Genomic DNA, 25,569 nt, shown 5'->3' with positions numbered 1-25,569 from the left:
AACTCCATCTTACTTTGCTGTTACTTCCATTAAACTGGGTTGCTACTCAAGAAGAAAAACACTAATTCAATATAAACACTCAGTAATTCAATATATGGTATATTTACACTTCAGTACCCTTTTATCTATTTGACGTTTCCTTTTTTCTTGGTATGGTAGGATACTGAAAGGGTGAAGAGACCTGTTTCACAATTCAAAATACAGTCTTGTTTAAATGCATTTCATATTTAGACTGCAGTTACCAGAAAAGAGAAATTTTGTTCCTTTGTATCTTAGAGAACTACATTTGAACTGTTCTTCTTAGAGTAAGTTTGCCTAATAAATTCTAGATTCCACTATGTAACTTCAACTTAAAACTTTGCATTTATGTGAAATGACCCTTTATCAGAAATTCTTTTTATTGAAATATGTGAGAAACTATCAGCTTACAAGATTGGAAACTCCTTGAGTACAAGCACCCATTATACTCATTTCTACATCTTATAATTTTATTTATTTTTTTAATGTTTATTTATTTTGAGAGAGGGAGAGTGTATAAGCAGGGGAGGGGTAGAGAGAGGAAGAGAGAGAATCCCAAGCAGGCTCCATACTGTCAGCACAGAGCCTGGTGTGGGGCTCCATCTCACCAACCATGAGATCATCACCTGAGCCGAGTAACCAACTGAGCCACTTTGGCACCCCTCATTTCTACATCTAAAACAATGCTTTGCATAAGCAAACTCAGTAAATACTGAGTCACAAAGGGAGTGGTTATCTACTCTAACCCTTGTTATTTCCAACTAAAAGATGTTGAAAATATTTTCAAGATTAATAGTTTTGTTTTTCAATTTTCAGAATGATTGACTGGCTGTCCTGGCCATTGGCTCAGCATGTGGACACATGGGTAATTGCACTCCTGAAAGGACTAGCAGCTGTCCAGAAGTTTACTATTTTGATAGATGTTACTTTACTGAAAATAGAACTGGTAAGTGGGAGTATTTAAATCTCTTAAAATGAATGGTCTCCTAATCAATGGTTTTATCTTTGAGTTGTCCCCTGTAAAGTATCTAATGTTGAGTATGTTCTTATTTTGGGTTTTGTTTTGAATAATAATTTTGAAACAGCCTTTAGAAACTGAAAATGGTATTTAAGTATAGGTAATTAAAATAGTTTTGCTGTTTTCAAGTATTGAATATGAAAACATTTCCTCCCATTATCTTCCTTTTTTTTAAATGTTTATTATTTTGAGTGAGAGAGTGCCTGTGCAAGTGCACGCACGTGTGCGCACATGGGGGTGGTCAGAGAGAAGGGAGAGAGAATCCTAAGCAGGCTCCACACTGTCAGCACTAAAACCCTATGTGGGGATCGAACTCACAAACTGAGATCATGACCTGAGCCGAAGTCAAGAATAGGATGCGTAACTGAACCACCCAGGCGCCCCTCCTATTATCTTTTGCATCCAACTAATCAAGCTTGTGCCACCATCATTCAACCAAAACTATCTTTGACACCAGTGCTTTCCAGTATTGCTAAACTCAGAGTTATTTCTCAGGCCTCCTCTCATTTAACCTATCAACAGCATTTGACAGTTGATCACTCCCTCTTGAAATACTTTCCTCACTTAGTTTTTGTCCCAGTTCACTTCTCTTTTTGCCCTGGTTCACTAGCATCTCAGTCTCTTATAGTGGATCTTTCTAACTTTAGAGTGCTTTAGAGTTTCTTTCATCTTTGATCCATTTTCTTCTCAATCCATACTCAGAGCATATATGTTGCATGGCTTTAAATAATGTTTCTAAGTTAACGACTGCCAGGTTTCTATTTCTCATTCATTATTTTCCCATGAACTCCATATTTACATATCCACCTGTCTATACTTCGGTCTCAAATTCAACTTTTTCATGATAACCTCTGATTTTTCCCTCCCAGACTAGTCTTCCCCATCTTATATAGTTAATTCATCCTTCCACTCACCCAGGCCAAAACCTTGAAGCTATCCTTCTCTCTTTTCATGCTCTCTCAGCTGTTATCCTACAAATCCTGTTGATGCCGCATTTAAAATATATCCAGAATCCTATCACTTTTAACCAGCTACATCACTATCACTTTGGTCCAAAGCCATTATCATGCCTTGATATACTGATTGCAGTAGTCTCCCTGCTCCTGCCCTTGGTCCCCCACAGGTGTCTTATAACTCCTACGTGATCTCGCCCACTGCTGCTTCTCTCATCAAATCTATTACTGCCTCAGTCTTTGTGCTTTGCTTACACTGCTCTCTTTGCTGTATCTCTAGTACAGCAAGCTGCAGGCCTCAGGGCCTTTGTAGTGCTTGGCATTTGCCTTGCTTATTATGCTTTTCTCCCAGGTATCTGCCAGGCTTATTCTCGTTTCCTTCAGTGTTTTATAGTCAGATGTCATCTTTTACATGAGTAATTTTTTGAATATCATAATAAAATAGCACACCCCATTGCTACTCAGTCCCTGTTCTTCATAGCACTTGTCTCCATGTTACTTTTCATTGTCTACCCACCCTGTAGACAGTAAGCCTGATCGGATTAGAGTTTTTCTTTTAATCCACCGTTGTATCTTCAGTGCCTAGAACAATGCCGAGCAGTAGTAAGTACTCAGTAAATATTTGTTGAATGAATTGAATGAAGTTGGGTCAAGGAACTATTACTTTGTAAATAAGGTTTGACAGATTTTTATTTGATCAAGGGGTTTTAAGAGTTATTTAGGCCACTGCATTCCCTTGATGTCAGTCATGTTGTTATCTCCCACCTTTCTCTCTCCCAGAGTTTAATAACATGTTATGATAGGACTTTCCAGAAAGGGGGTACTCAGGTACGTATTTTTGGTCCAAGGAAAATAACCGCTGACTGGGTTAATGATTTCCCTACAAACTCTTTAAGATGGATGTCTTATCTTTTTTGAAGGTTTTTAATCGACTTTGGTTTCCTCTTGTGAGACCTGGTGCTCTTGCAGTTCTTTCACATATGCTGCTTAGTTTTCAGCATTCTCCAGAAGCGTTCCATTTGGTAAGTTGGGACACAAGCTTTCTACATTGAAAAGCTTTGTTTTAAAATTTTAGTTTAATATTGAGTCACATTTACATGTAGTCAAAAGATCGTAAGTTAGTCCTGAATCTATTTTCTTGTAGCTTTATGATTTCTTAGAAAATTGAGGTGATGGGATTTCCCTCCAAAGAATATATTTCTGGAATGTCTGAGTCTCACCAAAACTGCTCCACTTGCAACCACTACCAGCAACTGAAAGTTATTGTTGTACACGAGAGATGTCACATGTCCACATCACTGATGGTTGTCTGTTTCATGTATGAACAGTGTAGAAGAAGAAAAATGGTTTAAAACCACTGACTGCCCTAGAATTTCAGAAACGTGAAAACATCAATTGTTTTATAGCCCCAGAACTAAGACTTCATTCTCTCCCAGCGTATAACCTACAAATCCTGTTGACTCCACCTTTAAAATATATCTGGAATCCTACCACTTTTAATGAGCTACCATCACTGGTTTTGATTTGATCTGATTTCAGTTATTTGATTATCAGTTATTACAGGTGGAAATGATAAAATGTTATTCAAAGAACCTGTCCACTTATCTATCTAGCACATCACAGAAAGGCAGTGCTTTATCTGGTTACTTGCTTCCTCCAGGGTCTGATCCTCGGTTTTATAGGACTAGAACCTCATTATCAATCCAGCCACAATGTAAAAATCTTAGGAATGCGGACCCACTACAAGCAGATTCAAAGGAGACTGATGAATAAGTGCTGAATCCCAGTTGTTCATTGTTAGCTAGAAATATAACTAACTACCTCCGAGAACCATATACATGCATAGGCTGCTCAGTGCCTCACTGCCACTGAAGGAAAATCTGCAGGCTTTGTAGAAAGTAAACCTTACCAACAAGTAATTACATTATGCATTGTCACTTAGGTTGTGTTATTCCAAGAATTTCTACAGTTAATTGCCTAATTGGTGATGTTGACCATCAGCCAGTAACCTTATATTTGTTACACAAACAAAACTCAAAACTTAAGCTAATATAGCAGGTATACTAGCAGAGTCTAGTGAGAATTTCTAGTTAATTGTTTAATTGGTGATCTTGACCATCAACCAGTAACCTTATATCTGCTGGTTATACAAGCAAAGCTCAAAACTTGAGCTAATACATCAGGTGAACTAGCAAAGTTTAACAAGGTAAAGAACATCAGTTATTTGTGTCTCTTCAGGCACAATCATGTAGGCCAATTGAGAAAAGCTTTCTTTTCAGAATTTCTGGAAAGGAGATTCTCTAACATAACTTAGTCATCCATTCTAATGTTTATTGCTCCTCAAACTGAGGACATTTCTTAATCTGTCTGATTAGTCATTTATGCCATACTCTAAACCCATTTCTTTGTTCACAGTTTTTTAAAAGATGGAAGATACTCCATATTGTTGTATTTCTTTTATATTCTGAAAAAAAATATAGTTTAAAAAAAATGGTTGACTGAAATATTTAGCTTATTGAAATATGAAATCATTTATTTAAGAAATCATTAGATCTGAAATTAAAAGTTGTCATCTGGCTTAGTAAATTCTAAAAACTGATATCTAATTATTGCTTCCATACTATAAGCATGGTATATGTATATATACATACATATATATGTATATTTGTATAGCCAGACCAGCTACTCAACTAAAATGAACTTGAGCATCTAGTGGTAGTTAAATCATGTGGTAGTTAAATCAGCTATAACTAATTCAGTGAAGGATTCAGGTTTAGAAGTTGTTAAGTATAAGCAATAATCTGGAATCACCATCACTCTTCATTACATTACCTGTTTATACTATTTTAAATTTTTTTTCAACGTTTTTTATTTATTTTTGGGACAGAGAGAGACAGAGCATGAACGGGGGAGGGGCAGAGAGAGAGGGAGACACAGAATCGGAAACAGGCTCCAGGCTCTGAGCCATCAGCCCAGAGCCCGACGCGGGGCTCGAACTCACGGACCGCGAGATCGTGACCTGGCTGAAGTCGGACGCGTAACCGACTGCGCCACCCAGGCGCCCCTGTTTATACTATTTTAGAGCAAACCAAGATTGATGTTATAATGTGTGTATTTATAGATCAAATTACTTTTCTTATGCTTTTTATAAGTGGAAAGAAATTTATACAAAAGAAAAATATCAAAGCTTCTAATAAGTTATATACATTGTCTCAAATAGTAACTTAAGTTTAATGAGTATTACAGTAATGTTGACAAATATTTAGGTTTTCTCATTCAAAAAATATCAACTTCCAAGCATTTAGAAGGTAACAGCCTGCTTGCACATATATATCTATGCCTATGAAAAACTTAGTCTCATTTCTATGTCAGTGATAATTTTAACCATATAGGATGTATAGCAGACAACTGTATTACCTGATTGCAAAGACCAGATCTACACTAGGAAGGCTTTTGGAAGATTTGGAAATAAATAATCATTTTTTTAGTTATTTTCTCTTCTTCTCTTCCACTTCTCTCTCTCTCTTTCTTTTCACCTGTGAGGAAACAAAATAATTTTGGATTTCTGACTATTTTAGCAAGAGAGTATCTGATAGAAATGGCCTTATGGAGCAAAATTATAACTCAGCTTTGTGTAGAAATGTAGAGATAATAGCAGCAGAGTGAACTCATTAGTAACTGATGGTTTCGTGGTCAAATTAATACCTTTGATGGAGGTAAGATTAAAGAAGGTAGTGCAAAAGCTAAAATGTAATTTTAAGATCTCCAGCATAGAATCAGAGCAAAAAGAGAATAGCAGCGTTAATTTAAGAATATGATTGTTCTTTTTAGGAGGAAGGAAAGAAAGTTGATTGTGATACTGCTATAATTTGCCATTTGGAGACCATAAAACTTTAACTTCACTTTTATTACAACTAGGCAACCAAAAAATTGTTTTAGAAATAGAACATAATATTCTTAGATACCTTTTACATATGAAGTATAAATGTATAGTAATAGATTATAATTAATAATTAGTTGGAACAAGGATACCACTGTACTAATGGAATGAACCATTTAAGCAAAACAGGGTTTATTTGTTAATATCATCTTGAATACGTAATGGCAGTGTATTGACTTTAGCCTAATTTTATAATGAATGGACACTCTTGTGCTTATTATCAATGCTGTTTTCTGTGTGTTTTTGAGCAATGAGCATTCTAGATTTCCCTTTTATTTTTAACCCCAGTTTCTTAGAAATTTCTGATTCCCTTTTAGAACCATCTCCTATTTTTGGAGGTGGAGAATGGCAGTTGTTAATAAGGATAACCATGCTAACATAAGACATCATTTATTTGCTTATCTAAAAGAAAGGTAATCCTATAGCCTGAGCTGTAATTTTAGTTACTTTACTTTCTTGAAGTAGACTTTAATGTGCAAAGTATATACAGCATTTAATTCTTTCAAGTGAAAAATCTAAAGTTCACACTAGATGGAGCCCTTAAGCTAATTCTCAGTTTATCTTTTAAAAATTTGTTTCTATTGTAAACAATCTGGTAAATATAATAATCCTAACATTTTTCAACTTAAGGCATTTTTCAGAATGGCAGGAGTGACTAAGCCTTCTATTTTGTACCTTAGTTTGTTTTAGATGGAGCATAAGGATGAGGAGAGGGGTCTCGTGGAATTAAAATTATGTGACTTTGAAACTAGATTTACCTTGATACTCGAAATTTTTAACTTCTTGGCTTTTTTAGAAAAAGGCTGTGACTGAACATACAGAAAAGTATTTGCTGATCATGTAACATTTGCATTCCATTTGTAGGCTAGAGAATTTGTTGCCAATTTGTATAAATTGAAGAATGTTTGTCTTTTTTCTCTTCAGATTGTTCCTCATGTAGTTAATTTGGTTCACTCCTTCAAAAGCGATGGTCTGCCTTCCAGTACAGCCTTCTTAGTGCAGTTAACAGAATTGATACAGTGTATGATGTATCATTATTCTGGATTTCCAGATCTCTACGAACCTATTCTGGAAGCAATAAAGGTATGATGGTAGTTGCACCAGTATTTATACAGCTGCAGACCATGATGTGATAGATGAATGTAGTGAAAGATTTCTATAACCAGCTATTCAATTTACTATTCTATATAATATGCATTTTGTTTGAAAAATGTAATTGGAATCAGGATTCATTAATATTTAGGAAGTAATCTCTTACTTGCTGTAACTAATCTGAGTTAATAACCATGTTTCTTTAGCTCTACAATGCCATCAATTATGAGGCATATCTTTAAATTTGTAACAGCCTGTGGGGCACCTAAGTGGCTCAGTCAGTTAAGCGTCCAACTCTTGATTTTGGCTCAGGTCATGCATGATCTCACGGGTTCGTGAGGTCAAGTCCTGCATTGGGCTCTGTGCTAACACTGCAGAGCCTGCTTGGGATTCTGTCTCTCTCCCTCTCTTTCTACTCCCATCTCTCTCATTCTCTCTCTCTCTGTGTCTCCTCAAAATAAATAAATAAACGTAAAAAAATTTTATAACAACTCTTGGGGAAATTTGTTTAAAAAGAAATGGCACACGATCGCTTCTCAGACTTTTGGCAAAGATCAAGTGTAAAAAGAAATGCTACATTATGTAAATACATACATCACCATTGTATTCCAATACCAGAATACATTAATACATTTAATACATCTTAAAATACATTAAGAATATCTTAGAATCCAGAAAGGCAGTTTAATAAAATATTTGACTTTGTTTCCTTACCTGTTTTTATTCCATTTTTGCTGTGGACTATTCACGAATATCCGTATTTTATAGAATCTTTACTTGAGTTATTAGTGAACTTACCCTCCTTTTTTAACTTTGTATAGTTATTAGACCTAAAAAGCACTGATTCTGTTTGTCTTAAAGAATGGGTCACAATGTGTACACTTTACTCAGTAAACTTACTGCATGATCAGGGTATAGCAAAAGAATTGGAGAACTTACCTCAGCCAGAACTAATCAGAAGTTATTAGAAATCAGTTGTGTTAGTAACGTTTTTTTTGAAATGTTAAATTTTGAGATCTTCAATACAAGATAAATCTCATTATCTTTATTACTTCTTCTGTATCTGAAATGAATGCAAAGCTTATTCTTTTTACTATATGGGTGAAGTCAAATTGATTTTGGTTGAACCCAGAACACAAGATACTTGCACAATTAATGTATACCGCTGGTATGGCACTTTGATATTTATATATGTCTTTGTGTAAAGGAGCTTTTTATCATAGATTCAATAGTAATGTTAATGTCTTTCTACGATGTCTTTCTGTGTCCATAGATGAAACCTCTTGCTGTTTGTTATTTTTCAGTGGTTTACATATTGAGAATTCTGATAACTGAACTAGGCTCAGAAGAAGCAAGGTTCTCACTCTAAACCCAAGGGAAGCACTTTTCTATTAGCTGGCAACAATAGCAAGAAAATCAAGAGATTAAAATTCTTTCAGAAAATGTTTGTTTGCTAAGGTCTAAGTACCAGATGGTAATAGCAGTCCAAAAAAGGTTGAATGATGTTACCAACTTTCATTATTCTCCATTGTTCTATTCGTGCTTGAATTCACTTTGATTTAAAATTGTATCTCATATGTCACAGAGCACATAAAAGAATCTGTATCTTGTAATAATTTTCTATATTGTTAAACACGACATTGAGTTTTATTTTTCAAAGTCAGCGGTCATTGTGCTTAGATGATTTTCATTTTTCATGCGCAGATTACTTTGAGCTTTTATTTCTAAGGGTTAATATTGAATAAATATTAGTGAATGAAAAAGAGATATTTTTTATTTTTACTAGAAAATTTGAAAGCAAATTATTTATTCAATTATGTGTTAAGTCCGTGTTCTGTTGCCTTTGAATAGCACTACAGTATACCTTGATCTCAAAGTTTTATTTTGAAACATTCTTCTGACAAATTGGAAACACAAATAGTTCAAATGTGATTTGAATTCCTTGTTCTTAAATTTTTTTTTTTCAACGTTTATTTATTTTTTTTTTGGGGGACAGAGAGAGACAGAGCATGAACGGGGGAGGGGCAGAGAGAGAGGGAGACACAGAATCGGGAACAGGCTCCAGGCTCTGAGCCATCAGCCCAGAGCCCGACGCGGGGCTCGAACTCACGGACCGTGAGATCGTGACCTGGCTGAAGTCGGACGCTTAACCGACTGCGCCACCCAGGCGCCCCATGAATTCCTTGTTCTTGAATATTCCTCAACTTAATAAATTCTACCCTCAGGATGTATATGTTTATTTTAGGACACAGTTATTTTTTCCATGTAAAATAATGTAATTTTTTGATGACTGGTCAAGTTCTATAGGTGATTTCAAAAGTAAGTAAGTGAAAGATGGGGCGCCTGGGTGGCTCAGTCAGTTAAGCATCCAACTTCGGCTCAGGTCATGATCTCGCAGTTTGTGGGTTCAAGCCCCGTGTCAGGCTCTGTGCTAACAGCTCAGAGCCTGGAGCCTGCTTCAGATTCTGTGTGTGTCTCTGTCTCTGTCTCTGTCTCTGTCTCTGTCTCTCTCTGCCCCTCCCCTGCTCACACTCTGTCTCTGTCTCTCAAAAATAAAATAAAATTTAAAAAAATTCAAAATAAAAAGCTTCTGCCAAAAAACAAATAATCCAGTGAAGAAATGGGTAAAAGACATGAATAGACACGTCTCCAAGGAAGACATCCAGATGGCCAACCAACACATGAAAAAGTGCTCAACATCACTCATCATCCGGGAAATACAAATCAAAACCACAATGAGATACCACCTTACACCTGTCAGAATGGCTAACATTAACAACTCAGGCAACAACAGATGTTGGCGAGGATGCAGAGAAAGAGGATCTCTTTTGTATTGTTGGTGGGAATGCAAGCTGGTGCAGCCACTCTGGAAAACAGTATGGAGCTTCCTCAAAAAACTAAAAATAGAACTACCCTACGACCCAGCAATTGCACTACTAGGCATTTATCCACGGGATACAGGTGTGCTGTTTCGAAGGGACACATGCACCCCCATGTTTATAGCAGCACTATCAACAATAGCCAAACTATTGGAGAGAGCCCAGATGTCCATCAGTGGATGAATGGATAAAGAAGAGGTGGTATACCTATACAATGGAGCATTACTTGGCAATCAAAAAGAATGAAATCTTGCCATTTGCAACTACGTGGATGGAACTGGAGGGTATTATGCTAAGTGAAATTAGAGAAAGACAAAAATCATATGACTTCACTCATATGAGGACTTTAAGAGACATAACAGATGAACATAAGGGAAGGGAAAAAAAATATAAAAACAGGGAGAGGGGACAAAACAGACGAGACTCATAAACATGGAGAAAAAACTGAGGGTTACTGGAGGGGTTGTGGAAGGGGGGGATGGGCTAAATAGGTAAGGGGCATTAAAGGATCTACTCCTGAAATCATTGTTTCACTATATGCTAACTAATTTGGATGTAAATTTTAAAAAATAAAATTAAAAAAAAAAATAAGTGGAAGGAAAGAAAGGTTAAATGTCAGCAGAAGAATCTTCTTTATGGTGTTAACAAAAATGGTTTATATTTTTAAACTATTTCTCCTCTTTATGATCTACAGGATTTTCCTAAGCCCAGTGAAGAGAAGATTAAATTAATTCTCAATCAAAGTGCCTGGACTTCTCAATCCAATTCTTTGGCATCTTGCTTGTCTAGACTTTCTGGAAAATCTGAAACTGGGAAAACTGGCCTCATTAATCTAGGAAATACATGTTATATGAACAGTGTTATACAAGCATTGTTTATGGCCACAGAGTAAGTTTAAATTTGAACATTTTTTTTTTAACTCTAGAAATTGATACATAGTGATGAAATGTAAGATAATGGGTTTGTCTTCACATTATTTCTTATAAATGGCAGAAATTTTAATATTTTTATATAATTGCCTTACTCAGAAATGAAATTGCTCTTAGTGCTCAGGAACTATTAAATGTTAACTTATATAAATTCTACTTTACATTTATATTATGTATTGCATTTAGAATATTCTGAATGATGATATTTTTTAGTATAACAGGGATTAAGTGAGCATATTCCAAAGAGTTTAAGTGTCCTCAAGTACTAATTTATTATTATCCTGTAAGACAGTGTATTTTTAACCTATATGTCTTTTAAGGGAGTTATGTTTAGTTTTTCCTGCTTGTAGGTATTTTGCTGTTTATCAGATTAATAACTTCTTCATTGCTGCTAAAGAGGTTTAAGCTCTATTTCCCACCTCAAGTTGATAAATAATAAACAAATGTATAAATGTATATCTTTGTCCTCGTACAGATTTACTTTCAAATTCACTTTCTTTTGCAGCCAAGCAAATAGGAAATCAGAGGTTGTTAGCTATGTGAGTGCTATCTGTAAAGGTACAAAATAATGATAAAATTTCCCAAAAGGCAAAAACTTGGTTAAATTTTTCTCTTCAGTACCAATAGAGTATTTATGGAACTTGACCACAGATCTTTACCAATTGAGTTCCAAGCCTTTGTAAGTTTTTATGCCTACCTAGAGGAATCACAAACTAAAAGATGAAGAGTTAGGTTTATTTTCTGGCCCCAGAATCTACTACCAACACTAAGGTGTTTTTTTGTTTGGCTTAGTGTTTTCTTTTATTTTTTTAATTTGTTTGTATTTGAAATTTTTAATTAAAAAAAAAAAATGTATACTCTTCCTCACAAGTAATACTATGCATGAAACTAAATTCAAATCTGTATCTCACCACCAGAGGTCATCTAGGCCTGCCGTCTCATTTTACAGAGGATAGTGAAAGGAGAGACCCAAAGCAATTATAACCAGGAACAGCAATTCAAAGAGCTTCAAAGAGTATCATCTTTTTGTATGATACTATGATACTGTCTAAGAAAAGGCAGATAGTATATTTTATTCCTTTGGTAATAATGTAAATTCTTTGTGGTTTAAAAAATTAAATTTGGAAGTGTATAAAATAAAAATTAGACATGAAAAAAAATTCCCATCCCCAAAGGTCATTTGTTAGCAGTTTTGTGTGCATCATTTCAGACCATTTTTTTACAGTTATAAGATTTTATCTGGAAGAAGAACAAATGCTATTTAAAAAAAGTTTTTTTAAATACTTATAATCTTATTTTTAAAATGTTTTTTAAAAAATATTCATAATCCTATTTATATGCTTTTTCCCAGCACTTGCTTTTATCTTTTAATGATTCCAGTTGGAAGTATTCCCGTGATAGGGTAGTGACAGAACTGTCATTCTGAATAAATAGATGTACTGTATATTTTATTTGACCATACTCCTATTGGTGAATATTAAGTTATTTTACTCATAATTAACATCTCTCTGCTCTTGTGCAGATGTATAGGATTTGCTTTGAATAGGGTTTGCCAAATTGCTCTCCAGAAAGACTATGGCATTTGAACTTGCATACTAATATATAATTGTACCTGTGACCCCATACCTTTAGCAGTACTTGATATAATTAGTCTTTGAAATATTTTCTAATTGGGGGAAAAATGTCTTTTTGCTTTAATTTGCCACATCGCTGACCATTACAGAGTTTTCCCTCCCTATTTTTCTTTGTTCATTTGTGTTTGTTTTCTGAATAACCTATTCTTTAATTTTGTGCACGTTTCTTTTGGGTCTTTTTCTTTTTCATATTGATTTATATGTACTCTGGATGATAGTCTTTCATCACATTCTCTCTTCGTATCAGTGTGATTCAAATTTGTAGAGTGTTTCATTTATAGTTTTTGTTTTATACAGCGAGATCAGTTATTTCTCATTTGTGGGGTCTGAATTATAAGAAGTCTTCCCCTTCTCCATTCCCCCCCCCTTTTTTTTCCTTTTAAGTACTTCCGTAGTTTTGTATTTCACATTTAGCTCATTATTCCTCTGTGGCATTTGTAATAATGTAAAATTTTATCTAATTCCACTTTTTTCAAAATGGATACCCAATTGTTTCTGTTACCTTTTTTGAATAATTTCTCCTTTTCCCACCCTGTAGTTGTACCACACCCATTAAATAACTCTAACTTTACAGTATGTTTTGTTGACAACACATTTTTTTTATTTCATGCTGGTATGAAAGAATTTAAGTTATTAACTGATACCGTAATTCATTTCTATTTGCTAATCCAGAAAATAGGAATAATTTACAACAGTACATGGGCCATTGCCCAGTCCCATAGTAACTGTTAATTTATTGTCATTCTTCCCTTCCTTCTTCACTTCATTGTAAGTAGTAACTTTGCTAAGTGAAGGGCCATCAAATGAATCAAATTTTACTTTGAGGATAAGTTCTTGAACTAACTTCCTTTTAGCTTTTAATAAATGCGTGTGTGTGTACACATGTGTACAAAAATCACTATGTTTTATTTTCTTTCAGTTTCAGGAGGCAAGTATTATCTTTAAATCTAAATGGGTGCAATTCATTAATGAAAAAATTACAGCATCTTTTTGCCTTTTTGGCCCATACACAGGTGAGTTGTGTGTGTAGTTATATATATGTTAACTTCCTTGCACATTGTTCCAAACTTGGTGAATCTTTTTAATACATATGTGACCATTTAACATATATTAAATCCACTTAGATATACTAAAGAGATCCTGCCTAAAATCACGATATGATCGAAGTTTTTATTTCTTCCTCCTGTTTTCCATTCTTGTAGATGAATATTATACTGACCCTTTGTTCTAATTATTATAGATAAAATCTGATTTTCTATCCAATAAATAAGCTTCTACATAAGTCTTTTTAAATGCATATTTAATAGGTTATAGATACTAAATGGATATATTTTTCATAACAATGAACAATTAAAATAATTTTATGGTACATTGGCTTCATTTTCTCCTGTTTCTAATAATATGTACCTTCTCACTATGTCCAAAATGTTAAGCTCTAGAATTTAATGGATAAACAACTTCATCTGTTATGTTCTAGGGCCTAAAATTTTAAGATGATCTTTTATATCCACACATTAATCCAAGGAAGTGAATTTATGCTACTGGCAAGAAAGTCACATATAATAAACATTCATTCAATAGACATTTTTGAGAGACACAATATGGAGTCTGATAAGTATTCAAAGAGGAATCCTTATGCTCAAGGAACTTTAAGTTTTGAGCAATACATATGAATGATACATATATATCATTTATAAATGATGTATATTATTTCCTGGTGTTGCTCTGATTATGTTAGTTTCACAGAGGTCTAAAGGAGTAGGTAGGTAGAGGCAGAAAGATAGCTTCAAGATTGGTGGGACGAGTTGATAAGAATGCCTTGTTTCCTATCTACAAGCTATGGAATAGCTCAAGTATAACTTTTTAAATGGAAAAAAATTAACATATGAGTGATGGCCTATAAGTAGCAATATACTCGGAAATAATTTTATTCACTTTCTGAGGGAAGTATGTTCACAAATTAAATTTAACATCTCAGGACCAAGGGAGATGAAATCTCTACCCTCCAACTGGCAAATAGTATTTTTCCAAGTAAATTGACATATATTTGCTTTATCACTAGTCTACATTTACTGCATATCGTATATGACATATATCTGTGTATATGTAGATGTAAATACATTACATATACTATTTTGTGTACTGTATTACATTATTAAACCAGAGTTGTTAGAAAACACCATAGGAGGGTTCCATGTTCCCTAGAAAAGAAGAAAGAACACACAAGAGAACCTAATTAAAGTTCTGTCACAGTTGAGACCCTGTCTGATAGCAAGCCAACAAGGATTATTTTAGGTAGGTAGATTGCCCTATATAATTGAAAAGGCTTTTTTTTTTTTTTTAGTTGATAAAGCTAACATATAATGAGCATTTAAATTTGCCTAGCTTCTGTGCAAAGTAGTTTACATGTATTATCTCTTAATCCTCAAAAACCATCTATGAGGTAATAAGATAGATAGTATCCTTGTTTTATAGATGAAGGAAGTGAGTTTATGTCACATGCTTTTCAAGGTCATGCTAACAAGTGACAAGTGGGGATGTGAACTAAATGACTCTAGAACTCATGTTCAGTCAGTATGCTAAAGTTCGTTCCTTCAAAATACTATCAATACGCATACTTTGATAAGTTTTTTCTTAACTGAGGACTCTGCTATATACCACATACATTCAAAATGTCAGAATTCTAAAGTTTCAAGTTATAATCACATCTTTTCAGATGCCCTTTTAATTCCTTTTTGTTGTCACAGAATCTAGGATTTGAACCAAGATTGCTACAAAGTCCATGAGCAACCATTTCACTAAACTCCATGCTAAAAAAATAAAATCAACAAGGACCCTAAACATAGTGCTTACATTCTGTACATTTATGAAATGTGTACCTGGTCAAAGAAATTTTCACCCAAAGTAGATATGCATGGCCCTGTAGAGTTTTCACCTTATTACTTTATCCAAAATATATATTGGATATATTTATATATAGATATATAATTATATATAGATATTAACATGTCTTTTTCAAATTTGGTTTTTCAAAAAATTATGAACTCAAGCACATGACTGTCATAGGAGGGATAATGCCAGTAACATTATATTAAGTGTTCGAGAGATCTGGGTTCTAATTGGCTCCCTCTGGCACTAATTTAGCTGTATGACCTTGGGCAAGTCACATGTTTCTTTAGATGATAATTCTTACCTGCAGAATGAGAAGTTGTGGCTGAAGATTACCTAAATTTAGTTGTAGCACTTTGTAGTAAGGTTAAGCACAGTGTAATTTTATTAAACCTATATTAAGATTTCAGTTATTTGATTCATGGTGTGAGAATCACTTCCTTGTATTTTCTCTACTGATATCAAAAGAGAGAAGCATATGCACCTCGGGTGTTCTTTGAGGCTTCCAGACCTCCATGGTTTACCCCCAGATCACAGCAAGACTGTTCTGAATACCTCAGGTTTCTGCTAGACAGGTAAAAAGCATTTTTAAAGTTATGATTTAAATTTTCTTTCATAACAGATTATTTCTATAGCATATTGGTTTTGCCTTTAAAAATATATTTCAAGTGTTAATCTTTAAAATACCTTGCATTCATTGTATGTATTTAAGTGTTCTTTTGTTTTTAATTTGGTTTCTTTTGTTGATTTTCTTACTTTGGAACAGCTGTTCTCATAGTGTAGTACAAAGACCTCCTGTGGGTTCATCAAACATTTTCAAGGGTCTTCCCTTCTAACTCTGTATCTGTAGATCTGTAATTGAGGCCAGATTTTCTTCATATGCTTCATCCAGAACAACATATCACAATAGATTGAATGATACAAGGATCCAGCTGCCTTCTATTAAGCCAGATACTTGAAATATTTGCAAAATATAAAACAATGCCATTCTTCTCACTAAATTTTTTGGTTTTAGAAAATATAACTTTTTCATAATATTATTAACATGTAATGGCTTTATTATTGTTTTTAAATATTACTTTTATTCTCAGCTTTTGAATACAGTAAATACTGGTGGATATAACCACACGAATGAAAGCTCTTGGGTTCCTCAATTACTTTTAGGAGTATAAAGGGGTCCTGAGACCAAAAAATTTAATATTTGCTCCTTTAGACCAGTTCATATTTAGATGGGTTTGGTATATTTAATGGTCTCCTTACCACTTAGTTAATAAAACCTATATCTTTTTCCTTCTCTTTGTGATTGCCTTCCTTCTGTTACATAAATGACTAGTAAAGTTAGTTGAACTCAACATATGCAATCTTCTGTTGATTCAGGTAAGGACATGTTGAGTGGTTTCTTTATTCCAGGCTTTCTATGAGATGTCAGGCAGACAAAGATACAGAAGATAAATAATAGGCATATATAATTTACTAAAGAAAGTATGAGAATATAAGGTAGTGATAACCCCTAACTTGTAATCTACATTCTCAAACTATTCAGTGGTCCTATTGATTGAAAGAGGAGAAACTTGATTTTTTACATTCAGCATTACATTTGATGAAAATAATTTGGCTGTTTATATAAGGCCCCAATATTTTTAAATAAGTGACATTTAAACTTAAGTGAAGTAGCTATATAATGATATACTCTCCTACAGGCTACATGAAGAAGAAAAGATCTTGCAAGTTCAGTCCTCACACAAGCCTCCTTCAAGTCTGGGGTGCAATGAAACTTCTTTCCAGGAAGTGGCGAGCAAGGCAGCTGTACTAACAGAGAGCCCTTGCACAAGTGAGGGTGAGAAGACTTTAATAGAAAAAATGTTTGGAGGAAAACTACGAACTCACATATGTTGTTTGAACTGCAGGAGTACCTCACAAAAAGTGGAAGCCTTTACTGATCTTTCACTGGCCTTTTGTCCTTCCTCTTCTATCGAAAATTTATCTTTTCAAGATGCAGCATCATCACCCAATACACAAGATGGCGATCTAATGCAAGCCAGTATACCTTCAGAAGAACCAGGAGTTTATAGTCCAGCAACAGCTGCCTTTGTTTGTGATTCGGCTGTGAATGAAAGAATGTCACGCAGTCCTCCTGATGAGTTTTGCTGTACTGATAACACTTCTGTCCCTCATGAATCTAGCAAGATTCTTGTTAATAAAGATGTACCTCAGAGACCGGGAGGTGGAAGCACACCTTCAGTCACCGACTTACTAAATTATTTTTTGGCTCCAGAGATTCTTACTGGCGACAACCAGTATTATTGTGAAAACTGTGCCTCTCTGCAGAATGCCGAGAAAACTATGCAAATCACAGAGGAGCCTGAATACCTTATTCTAACTCTCCTGAGATTTTCATATGATCAGAAGTATCATGTGAGAAGAAAAATCTTAGACAACGTGTCCCTGCCACTGGTTTTGGAGTTGCCAGTTAAAAGAACTACTTTCTCTTCATTGTCAGAAAGTTGGTCGATAGATGTTGACTTCACTGATATTAGTGAGAACCTAGCTAAAAAATTAAAGTCTTCTGGAACTGAAGAAGCTTGCTGCTCCAGATTGGTGCCGTATCTGTTAAGTTCTGTTGTCGTTCACTCTGGTATCTCCTCTGAAAGTGGGCATTACTATTCTTATGCCAGAAACATCACGGGTACAGAGTCCTCATACCAGATGTGCCACCAGTCTGAAACTCTGGCATTAGCGTCCTCCCAGAGTCATTTACTCGGGAGAAATAGTCCCAGTGCAGTTATTGAACAAGATTTAGAAAATAAGGAAATGTCAAAAGAATGGTTTTTATTTAATGACAGCAGAGTGACATTTACTTCATTTCAGTCAGTGCAGAAAATTACGAGTAGGTTTCCAAAGGACACAGCTTATGTGCTTTTGTATAAAAAACAGAGTAGCACTAATAGTTTAAGTGGTAACAATTCAACCAGTGGACTCTGGGTAAATGGCGACCCACCTCTACAGAAAGAACTTATGGATGCTATAACAAAAGACAATAAACTATATTTACAGGTAAGTTGGAAACATACGCTTTATCATTTGTGGTGAAGCAATTGACAGTGGTGAAATGAGTGCCCTAATTTTAAAACCCAACTTAGACATTTTCAAGGAATTTACAGAGTAGTAATTCTGAAGTTTGAGTCTGGGTTTATGTGAAATGGGTCCAGCCTATATAAATTATCTTGCTTTCTAATGTTATGAATTAATTATGAATAGTTGCAATTAGATGCAGTGTGAAGGACCTCACTTGTCTTTAATTTACAAAAGATGTGATCATTGTAAAATCATTCCATACTGAAATATAGGAAGTTCCCTCTTCCCTTCAATCCTACCTACCAGGGGGAAACAACTACTGTTTGGTATTTACTCCTTCTAGACTATTGTATAAATATTTTAAGGGTAATTATTAACATTCGGGTGAGTAAGATAAAAGACACTGCAAGGTAGAATATGTAAAAAAAGGTATTTGTATTCTTTAAAGACTTAAGCCATAAAACCAAGAAGATAATAGAATAATTAGTGTATAAAAGCCATGGAACAAACATTTCATGTGAGCTGAACTTATTTACAAATATACTTTTTGCAGGAAGTTAGTGATTTTACTACTTAAAAGTTAATAAAGACCTTGCTGCAAGTGTTTTTCTTTGAAACCTGCCAACTTGTTACCAGCATAAGGACCAAAACTAAATTATCAGTGAAATTGTAGGTATATTCATTGGGTAGTCCAAGTGATTTTATGAGTTTACATAAGTAAGCTCTAAAAATCTTGTGTTTGAAACTCAGAAAGCTGAAAAATACAGATGGAGTAAGAGAAGAATTGGGTCACTATAGTATTTATTTTGAGAGGAAAGTTTTCTCAAAGGTCTTCAGATTGACTGCATTATAAAATATTCAAATAATGATACATGATACATTGTTAAATGAGTATGGCAATGTTCTAGAGTAACACAAAAATAATACATTTCACAGAAAAAAATTAGAAACTCAGAATATTTATTAAGCCTGATTTACCACCAAAGATTATTACATCCAGTCAGAAGGCTTATGATCAAGGTAATAGAATGTATTCAACCCTATCCTTCTTGCTAGATTTCAAATAAGCACTAGATATTAATAGTCATGATTCTTGAAGATTAGAGAATAGGAGTAAGGGCAAGAGGGTTAGGTTGGAATAGGAATTTTCTGTAATTTAAAATGTAGAAAATAAGACTCAGTGCAATCTTGATTTATAGCAATATGCAGATTATTTATCAATGATTGAGTAAAATAGCGTATTTATCAAAGGGGGGACATGGGTTTTAAAAAGATGAGGAACTGCTCTGTTTCTGTGATTGGATTGCCAAAAACTCTTATAACCATAACAACTGCTTCATTACAGCCTACCTCTAAATGATTTTCTTATTCTTACTATTTACCCCATTACAATATTTACAATATCTGAGTGTGAGGAGCCATTCTTTTCATTATTGTTTTAAGGCCTTTATGTCAGTATAAAGGAAACTATTATGTACTTTGTTAATTCAGTTTTTCAGTGTTTGCAATTGTTCTAAATTCCATCGTTAAGTCTCAAATTGGCAAGTTGTTTAATGTAAAAATGTTACTGCCAAATCTTACATTAAGATTTTTATGTTCCAGTATTAAGACAGGCTATTAAGTCAAAGCTTATTACCAAAGTACCTTTTTAAAGCAAATTATAAATACTCAACTCTTATTTAGAAACTTAAACATTTATATTTGTCTTATTTGCTTTTAAATACAATCATGTAATTGATTTGTGCTGATTTGAATTGTGATGGTTCTCACTACTCATACTATTTAACTGAACCATCCTAGTATTTTAAGTTTGTGTTAAGAGACTATGTTGTTTTGAACACGTGGAACGTGTATATATATGGTTTTGTTCTTATTTTTTTTTTTTACATTTTTGAGATATAGTTCAAAGTCTGCTCTCATTTCATAGTAATAATGCTTTAAAATAGATTGCTGTGTCAAGAATATGTTAGTTTTAAGATACAGCTTTATACCTATTTGTAAAACAATTATAAAAATTTAATCCAGTCTAAGTAAAGTAAGGATGTGGAGTGGACATTTTGAGTTCCTTTGCTACTAAGTAGTACTGCAAATGAATTTACCAATTTAGTACATATCAGGGTAGCTACTTTTCTAGTTTTTCACATTACATTAGAAATTCATCTTGTATCATTTTAACAAGCTCTTTTTGGGATTCCATTTTTAAATTTTACTAAAATCACATCTAGATTGACATGTGTTAGAAAGAAACTTGGTGAGATGAGTAGTTTTGAAAAGCCTGGGCAAAAAATCCTGTATGACCAAACCATTTTCTGTGTGTGTCATAGCCTGTGTGTACACATAGGATAGCAGTACAGATTGTGGATCTCAAAGTAAATTTGGGGAAGGGCTTTTTTCTTTCTTTCTTTCTTTCCCTTCAGTCCAACTTCCATAAGGAGTATCTCTATTATTTTAGTGTCTGGACTATAAAAATTATGCTTTTGTTTAGGATCCAGTGAGACAAAGATTGTGAAAGTAGCACCAGCACGGCACTGAGAAGATCACCAGCTATCCCCACATGTCCCGCATCAACTACAGACAGAGCTTCTGTCCTTTCCTGTTTGGTTTCTTTCCTGTTTCTTTAGAGGACATGGTAGCTTAATGTCTTAGTATTTTTCTTTATTGTACATACAGAAGAGTATATGTAATATATATGTGTAGTTTAAAGAAAGATAAAAGATGGATTGTTGTAATGTTAACATAGTTACTTGAGTGAGAGATCTAAATATTCTGAACGTTATTTGTCCCAAAGCAACAGTAACTAACTCCAAGCCGATAGTCCACTACTGAAATAACTGATTTTAATACCTGATGTAAAATTGGAATATAAATTCTAGATGCTATGAGAATCATATTTTTTTTTACATACAATGTCACAATGTCACACAATGCTCACATCTATATTAAAAGAAAATGAAAGGCAGTTTTCCCTGCTTCTATCCATTAAGCTTATTTTCTGAAAACAGAATATCCTACATTTTTGTCTGTGAGCTATGTATTTATATAAGTAGATAAGAAAGCAAAAAAGGAATATCCCTTCCTTGGGAATCTCTGTCTTGAAATATAATAGAGTTTTCATGTGTCTCAGAAGCAATGAAGTTAATTTTGTATTATGTATGTCCTTTAACACTACTTCTGGGGGGGTGGGATTACTTTTTAATGAAATTTGCCTTATCTTTTGGGAGCAGAACTTCTTGAACTCTACCTTGCATATTCAGTTTTATTTATTTCATTAGGGAACATGATCTATATCTGAAACCAGATCTTAGACACAGAGTCAGATTTTCATTGCTTGTTTGGATACTTCAGTAGGTTATAGAGCTAGAGCAATGAGGATTTTGTTTCTTATTTTGTATCTATTTCTTACATATCCATAGCTTTTTTCTATCTGTAAAACTAAAAATTTTATTCTATTTAAAATTCTTATTTTATTTTTACAGATTAAAAAATAAACTGTCTCTTGAAAAACATTATACAGAGGAACCAGCACAGTAAATGGAAAGGAAAAAAAAAAAAAAAGGTTTTTGAGAAGTATCTTACAAATTAAGTTTTAAAAGCCTGTCTAAGCCCTGCCAGAGACTGGTTAATTAGACCATTCTGTTACAAGGATTTTTTATGTAAGGTCAAATTCAGCTATAAAAGTATGTGATTCTTTATCATTTTTTCTGTTGGGAATCACACAGCTGTTGCTATATGCTACTGAGAAATTAGGGGTTCATAATGTGAAAAATAGATGTCCAAGTAAGCCTGGTGGTTTACTCCATAATAAAAAATTGGGCATCTTGTGAAGAGGAGAGAACAGTTAACTAAAAAAAGTAGCTAAAAACTATAACACTACCTTGCCAGTTGGAGCAAAGTAACTGGGCTTATTTGAAAATTGGAAATAGTATAGTTTTCGTGATTACTGTTAAATGTATTTTTAAGTTCTTCAGGATGATTATGCCTAACACATTAAGAGTGTCTTCTAGACCTTATTGACATTGACTTCATTTGAAAGTTATAGACCGTTTCCCAGAAAAATGGGCATATGCCAGAATATTTTGTGTTTTTTTTCCAAGGAGTTTATACCAGTTATAGAATGTGGTTTGACACCTTGCCAAATGAATTTGCCATTATTTATTTACATTTGCTTCTTTTGAGGCTAAGTAGCTAATAGTGTTCTAATCTATGATCATTAATATTTACTGAGCACCTAATATGTGTCTGGCACATAAATGAGTATGACTGGTTCCTGATGAAAGTTCTGATACTGGTAGGGAAAAGTTTTAAGTAATACTGTAAGAAGATAGGCTCCATTTTCTTTAAGAATGTTATTGAAATATTACTTTTATTTACTGAGAAGTATTCTAAGGGTAGGAAACATTCAGCCGTTTTTCATTATTTATACCTTTTATCACCCACTTACAAAATAGCCCCACTTGATAAAGAGTAGATAATCCAACGTCATAACCTTTAAATTCTACATTCAGTATATTAGAAAGGAAATCTATTCCCATATGTGTTGATGAGTATTTGCAAGAACACTAATATTTCCAAAGAGGAATTTTAGGATGTGGGGCTTCAGTTTTCTCTTCTGCAAACTGAGGTATTGAACAGAATGGCCTTTAGGATCTGTCATTCTGTAGAGTTACCCCAGGATTTTGCATTCTTATTTGTTCCATCTGTGATTATGTACTTTAGTAAGATTTGACAGGGATTAATATAGTCAATATTTTTTAAAATACTGAAATTTAAGGGATGCTTATTAAGGATTAAGTCAGTTTTAAAATGTATGTAGATGATATACTCATCCACTGTGTTTAGGGTTTTAATTTTATAAAAATTCTTTTTAAATTTAGGAACAAGAGTTGAACGCTCGTGCCCGGGCCCTACAAGCTGCATCTGCCTCATGTTCATTTCGGCCCAATGGATTTGATGACAATGACCCACCAGGAAGCTGTGGACCAACTGGTGGAGGGGGTGGAGGAGGATTTAATACTGTTGGCAGACTCGTATTTTAATCCTGAGAGAATCCAAAATGCACTGGTCACAAAACATCTATTACTATGACTGTTAAAATGTCAGATTGTAACAAATATCATACCTATCTTTTATTTTTCTTTTCATTAGACCCTTTTACTTTAGGAAAACACACTCAGTGCTTGTCTTTATTTTCTTGACAATACATTTATTAACAGATGCATCATGGGAAAAAAAAAACTACCTCTTAAAATTCCATTTACTTTTATGGTTAGACGTGCTTGACCAAAAATTTTCAGAGGAAAGTATGTACCTGGTCCCTAATTAAGCTGCATTAAATTTAGTAGAGGCATTTAAATGATCTCATTCTCAGTTTTACTAAACAAAAAGTATAACTCATTTAGCCTCTTTTATAAAAGAATTGATGCTAGAAATGATGGAAAAAATTTTGTTTCCTGCATATTACCCCATTATTAAATTCAGATCTCTTAAAATGCTAAAGATAATACAGTCTCTAATGAAGGCAATAACATAAAATTTATCTATAGTACTTTTCAGGTTTTTCTTTAGTGCTGTCCTCAGCATCACTGTATCTGCATTTCAAGTACAAATGTTTTAAAAAAGGATTATTTATACATATATGCTGAATTGATTTTAAGAAAGGTGCATGATCCTGTAGAAACAACATTTTTACCTAAAAATTGCTAACTTTGTAGTGTTTCTAATTGTTTAAGGATTTTAAAATTCTATTTCAGGGAGTATATCTTCTCTGTGTTTTGAAGGAGGTGAGTTCTGTATGTGCCTTGCAGTACTGTAATTCAAAAATAGGAATCTTTGGCTGCGGAAAAGTTTTTTAAAAATGAAATGTTAGGAAGTAATTTTTTGTGTTAACATTAAAATTATAACTTTTTGAAAGGTATTAGATTTTCCTGAAGTAAAATCTGATGGTTCTAAATCAGTAAGTGTGATAGATTATTTTTAATAATTTAGAAGAATTCAGAGGAAATGAACCTAGTCAAGTAAAAAATCTTTGATTTTGTTAATCTTCAGATTATTAAACATCAATTGCATATTTCTAGAGTTGTACATTTGGTTTTTTTTTTTTTCCATTTGAATCTTGTGTTTTGCACAGTTGTTTCTGTCTCATAGTTTCAGATAAAACGGTAAAATGTCAGACCCTACTATCCCACATTTTCTTTTACCAGGGAATGGGAAACAAGTCAGTTCTCCTGGGTCTTGATTGTACATATTCAAGAGTTATCCCAGTTGTCCCCTTTCCTAAAGGTTTTTAACTTATCCATGATTGTACAGTCATTGTTCTGAAATTGGTCTCATTTATTTTGAAAACATTTTAAGGAAAGACTGTTCTTTGGTGATTTGGAGTTTATCTTTTTCCCAAGCTTTTAATGGGGTAGTTAAAAGCAGAACTCCTCATCTTCATTCCACTATGTCCCACTTCTAACTTGTTTCCAGTCACCAGGAAAATTAGGAAACCTGATTGGATTAAAATTGGACCTTCTTTGCAGCATTTGTTGAGATTTGTCTTTTCTATAAATGAATGAAACAGACAAATTTTTATCACACTGTCTTTCCTGTGAGCTTCCTCTTATCTTAATAGTGAATTCCTAAGCTACCCTATGTGTTCAGTTATCCACTGGCTAATGAATGATTTATTAATGATTAATCAGTGTTAGTATTTATTGAAATTGGTGAGGTCATTTAATACTTGCTGTATTAATACTGGGCTCAGCTACTTCTAGGAACTTTCTTAAAGACAGACCTACACATGATTTTATTTATGAATACCAAACAATTCAAGGATTTTATGTGTCAAGGTAATATAGAATTTTCAAAATGAGAAAAAGATAAAATTTTAGGGGCGGCTGGGTGGTTCAGTTGGTTAAGCGTCCGGCTTCGGCTCAGGTCATGATTTGTTTGTGAGTTCAAGCCCCGCGTCGGACTCCATGCTGACAACTCAGAGCCTGGAGTCTGCTTCAGATTGTGTGTCTCCCTCTCTTTCTGTGCTTCCCCTGCTCATTCTCTCTCTCTCTCTCTCTCTCTCTCTCTCTCTCTCCCCCTCTCTCCCCCCTCTCCCCTCTCCCCTCTCCCTCTTTCCCGCTCTCCCTCCCTCTCCCTCCTTCTCCCTC

General features: G+C 34.0%; 1 protein-coding gene across 1 annotated transcript in view; it reads left to right on the top strand.

Annotated features, from left to right (window-relative positions):
* Positions 1-24,947, top strand: part of USP38 (ubiquitin specific peptidase 38) — a 33,881-nt gene extending 8,934 nt beyond the window's left edge. The window contains exons 3-10 of the mRNA XM_030313010.1: positions 835-964; positions 2,910-3,011; positions 6,854-7,012; positions 10,595-10,788; positions 13,383-13,476; positions 15,821-15,927; positions 17,053-18,406; positions 23,302-24,947. Coding sequence (XP_030168870.1) covers positions 835-964; positions 2,910-3,011; positions 6,854-7,012; positions 10,595-10,788; positions 13,383-13,476; positions 15,821-15,927; positions 17,053-18,406; positions 23,302-23,463 — 2,302 coding nt within the window. The 3' untranslated portion in view covers positions 23,464-24,947. The remainder of the gene's footprint in view (positions 1-834; positions 965-2,909; positions 3,012-6,853; positions 7,013-10,594; positions 10,789-13,382; positions 13,477-15,820; positions 15,928-17,052; positions 18,407-23,301) is intronic.
* Positions 24,948-25,569: the final 622 nt, after the last annotated feature.

This window comes from Lynx canadensis, chromosome B1, assembly GCF_007474595.2.
Source record: "Lynx canadensis isolate LIC74 chromosome B1, mLynCan4.pri.v2, whole genome shotgun sequence".
Taxonomy (NCBI): domain Eukaryota; kingdom Metazoa; phylum Chordata; class Mammalia; order Carnivora; family Felidae; genus Lynx; species Lynx canadensis.
Note: the sequence above shows the minus strand (reverse complement) of the source record. Positions and strands in the feature narration are given on the sequence as shown.